We start from the raw sequence: 3,060 nt of genomic DNA, 5'->3' as shown, positions 1-3,060 counted from the left end.
TCTCTCTCTCTCTCTCTCACACACACACACACACACACATTTCACTGCCTTTTTCTCCTCCTTTGAATTTGTTTAATTAGTATAAAACACTTACATTAAGTTACATGAAACTTTAAAGGAGTTTTACTCTAATCCTTGCATATTGCTTTACTTATTTAACTGTGTGCTGGATCGATAGCAGCAACAACATTTAACTGTGTGAGTTATCATCCAAATTAATCGAATTAAGGAGATCCTGTAGCAGTTTCTGACGTGGGTAACAGGGCTGCTTTGTAACTCAGTGACTAACTGTAGACACTTTTGCTTTTTATCAGCGTGTAATTAGCTGCTCAGACAACAGCAAGGTTTACCGAGGGAAGACTAGATACAACGTGATGCGCATCCGAGTGAGAATGACCACCCCAGAGTCACGGGCATTCACCTTTTCCATGAAGCTCAAGGATGACAGAGGTACTTTTCCTTTTGTGTTGTTTTTACAGACGTTACATACTGTGCTCAGTACAGTTTGCGTTGCTGTGAAGATGGAGCTATTGGCTATCTCTGAGAGTTTGTTGTCGCTTATTGTTTACTGAACAAGTGAGGCTTGTGGGGTGAGTGGCTAGAGAGCACCACTTGTATGTCCTTTTTCTTTCTTATCCCTGTGTTGTCTGTCACCTTGTTTTTCTTGTAATGGGATGTATATGGCCATTTATGTATAGATAAGATTCTCTTTGTCCCTGGCAGACAATTTGTCATGTCTAATCATTTGTGGGGGTGGTTGGCGGGTGTTCTGGTGTGGTTTGCTTCTTCTTTCCTATCAAACATCTATCGTCCTTTTCTCCCCTTCTTCTTTTTTATGTTTGTTACTTTCTTGTAACACCTCTAATCTTCTGGCGCTCATATGACCTTATGCAGTTGCGAGCGCCGTAAAACCTCTACTAAAACTAAAACTGACTAATCATTGTTCTCTTTTTATTCTTGGTATAGGTCCGTCCCTGGAGTACAGAGGTGATGAAGCAGGCTACCAGGGTGATGCTTTGGATCCGGGCATTATCGCCGGCATCGGTGTTGCTGGTGCCATCATCATTATCGCCCTCATACTGCTGGCCATCTACCTGTGCATACGAGCTCGCAAGGCCACCGTGAAAGAGGTGCCGGGAGGTAGCACTGTCGGAGAGTCGAGCGTCTACTACTCGGGTAGAGTTGCGCTTGAGATTCCTTCTGTAAATAGCTCTCACCATAATTATCTCATTGTGCTTCATTGTTTTCATGTGTGGGTTCTGTTGTTATGGGTTGTGGAGAGGAGGGATAGGTACATATTGTGGCATCAGTGACCAGATTGCAGTCAGTCCTGTAAAGCCATTGCTCTGCAACATTTAACTTCCTGTGTTCTATATTCCTAGTGATGCATGTAGGGGTTGCATGTGACCCAATTGGAAGTGAGGTATTAATGGTTTATTTTGAATTTCTAAAAGAACATGGTTTTTTTCTTCTTTTATATAAAGTTCCAATGGGGACTCTTGTGTGTGGGGAATGTCTTAATAAATTATTTTTCGTTCCAAGCTTCATACCCATCTGTTAAAATGTTAAAAGTGGAATCTATTTTTTTCTTTCAAGTTTTAAGCATATGTTAAAAGTATTCAGCCTCTTTACGATTAAATTTTGGTCTCCCTCCACTAGTTTGTGATTTTGCATCTCTCTTTGTCCCTATTATGATCATATAATCACCATATATTTCTTCCCTCCTGTCAGTATGTTCAAGTGTTCAGTTTGCTGCAGTACATTTAGACTAGAATGACAAAATCAGCTTTTGACATCTCAAAAGGGAAATGTGAAAGAAGTGGGGGGGGAATCCATTTTTGTTCAGTTTCTGTGACTGTGTCCAGTCAGATTTAACCAAATACTGGGTAATTAAATACATTTATGTATCTAGAGTTTTATTTGCTTGTTTGTGCTGTGTAGACTAAACGAATTGCTGATATCTAACAGGAAACCCATCATTTTCATGTATATGTGCTTGCTATATGTGTCCCTTTCCGGTCAATATCAGTCATATGAACGAAATTTCAAAACTGAGTTAACATTATTTTTGAAAACTCACCTTTTCCCAACAATTTAAAACAAGAATGAAGTAAATATGACCATATTTTAAGAAAATACAGAACTTTTAATTGTGCGAGTTTAGGAAACGTGAAAAGGAGAAAATGGCCTCCAAAGTTGAGCAACATGTTTCCATAGCAATGGGGGTCTTAAAATTGAGATAGAAACTTGAAAATTAGCAGTTATCTTGGCTATGCCACTATAAGATAACATACAGAAGAAGAAAACTATTCATTCACAGAGAAAAAACTTATGGAAAAAAACAGAATTTTCACGAGAATTGACTTCATATCAAATGCAACAAAATATTAGCATTATACTAGGTACCAGATTCAAAGTATCTGTTTCATCTGAAAGGCCTATGTCTCCTGACAATTTTAGTGCCATACTTTTACCTGTCAGTCATTGTTTAAGAGAATGGCAGCTGTTTCATTTAAATTGATATAATCAAATATTGCTGAAGTCGGTAACTGGTTGCAACCCCATGTTTGACAGAAAATAAAAGAGTACCAAGTGCCCCAAATATCTCTTCATTAACAGAGTACAATCATTATAACAAAGAAATGAAGCCTAATTTTTTTCATGACCGTGAGATCATTACAAATCAGTATTGTATTGCCTCAAACACGATGATCTGTCGTTATTTCAATTAAAACACCAAGAGTTGTCTCGGCCGGCGCCACACCAGCTCTCGGGACGATCCAGTTGGCTCATTACTGAAGTATACTTTGTACTCCCTGTAGTTTCGTGGAAGGATTCATGCAAAATAAATCCAAGCCGATGACTTTATTCTAATAGAAAAAGAACGGTTCTTTCTATTGGTACCTTTTATAGCCGGTATTTTACACATTTAATAATAATAATAATACTAATAATAAATAGCATTTATACTGCGCATTTCTATTTCCTAAAAGATGCTCAATGCGCATTACAATGAAAAAGACATCACATCTTAAAAATTAATCGACAAGTGTGTACGTA

At 38.0% G+C, this 3,060-nt stretch overlaps 1 protein-coding gene across 1 annotated transcript in view; it reads left to right on the top strand.

Annotated features, from left to right (window-relative positions):
• The window catches only part of LOC101851685, a 25,806-nt gene that overhangs the window by 19,488 nt on the left and 3,258 nt on the right, over nucleotides 1–3,060 (top strand). Inside the window, exons 4-5 of the mRNA XM_005089239.3 lie at nucleotides 315–450; nucleotides 967–1,176. Of these exons, the coding sequence (XP_005089296.1) occupies nucleotides 315–450; nucleotides 967–1,176 (346 nt within the window). The remainder of the gene's footprint in view (nucleotides 1–314; nucleotides 451–966; nucleotides 1,177–3,060) is intronic.

This window comes from Aplysia californica, unplaced genomic scaffold (assembly GCF_000002075.1).
Source record: "Aplysia californica isolate F4 #8 unplaced genomic scaffold, AplCal3.0 scaffold00004, whole genome shotgun sequence".
NCBI classification, from domain to species: Eukaryota; Metazoa; Mollusca; class Gastropoda; order Aplysiida; family Aplysiidae; genus Aplysia; species Aplysia californica.
Note: the sequence above shows the minus strand (reverse complement) of the source record. Positions and strands in the feature narration are given on the sequence as shown.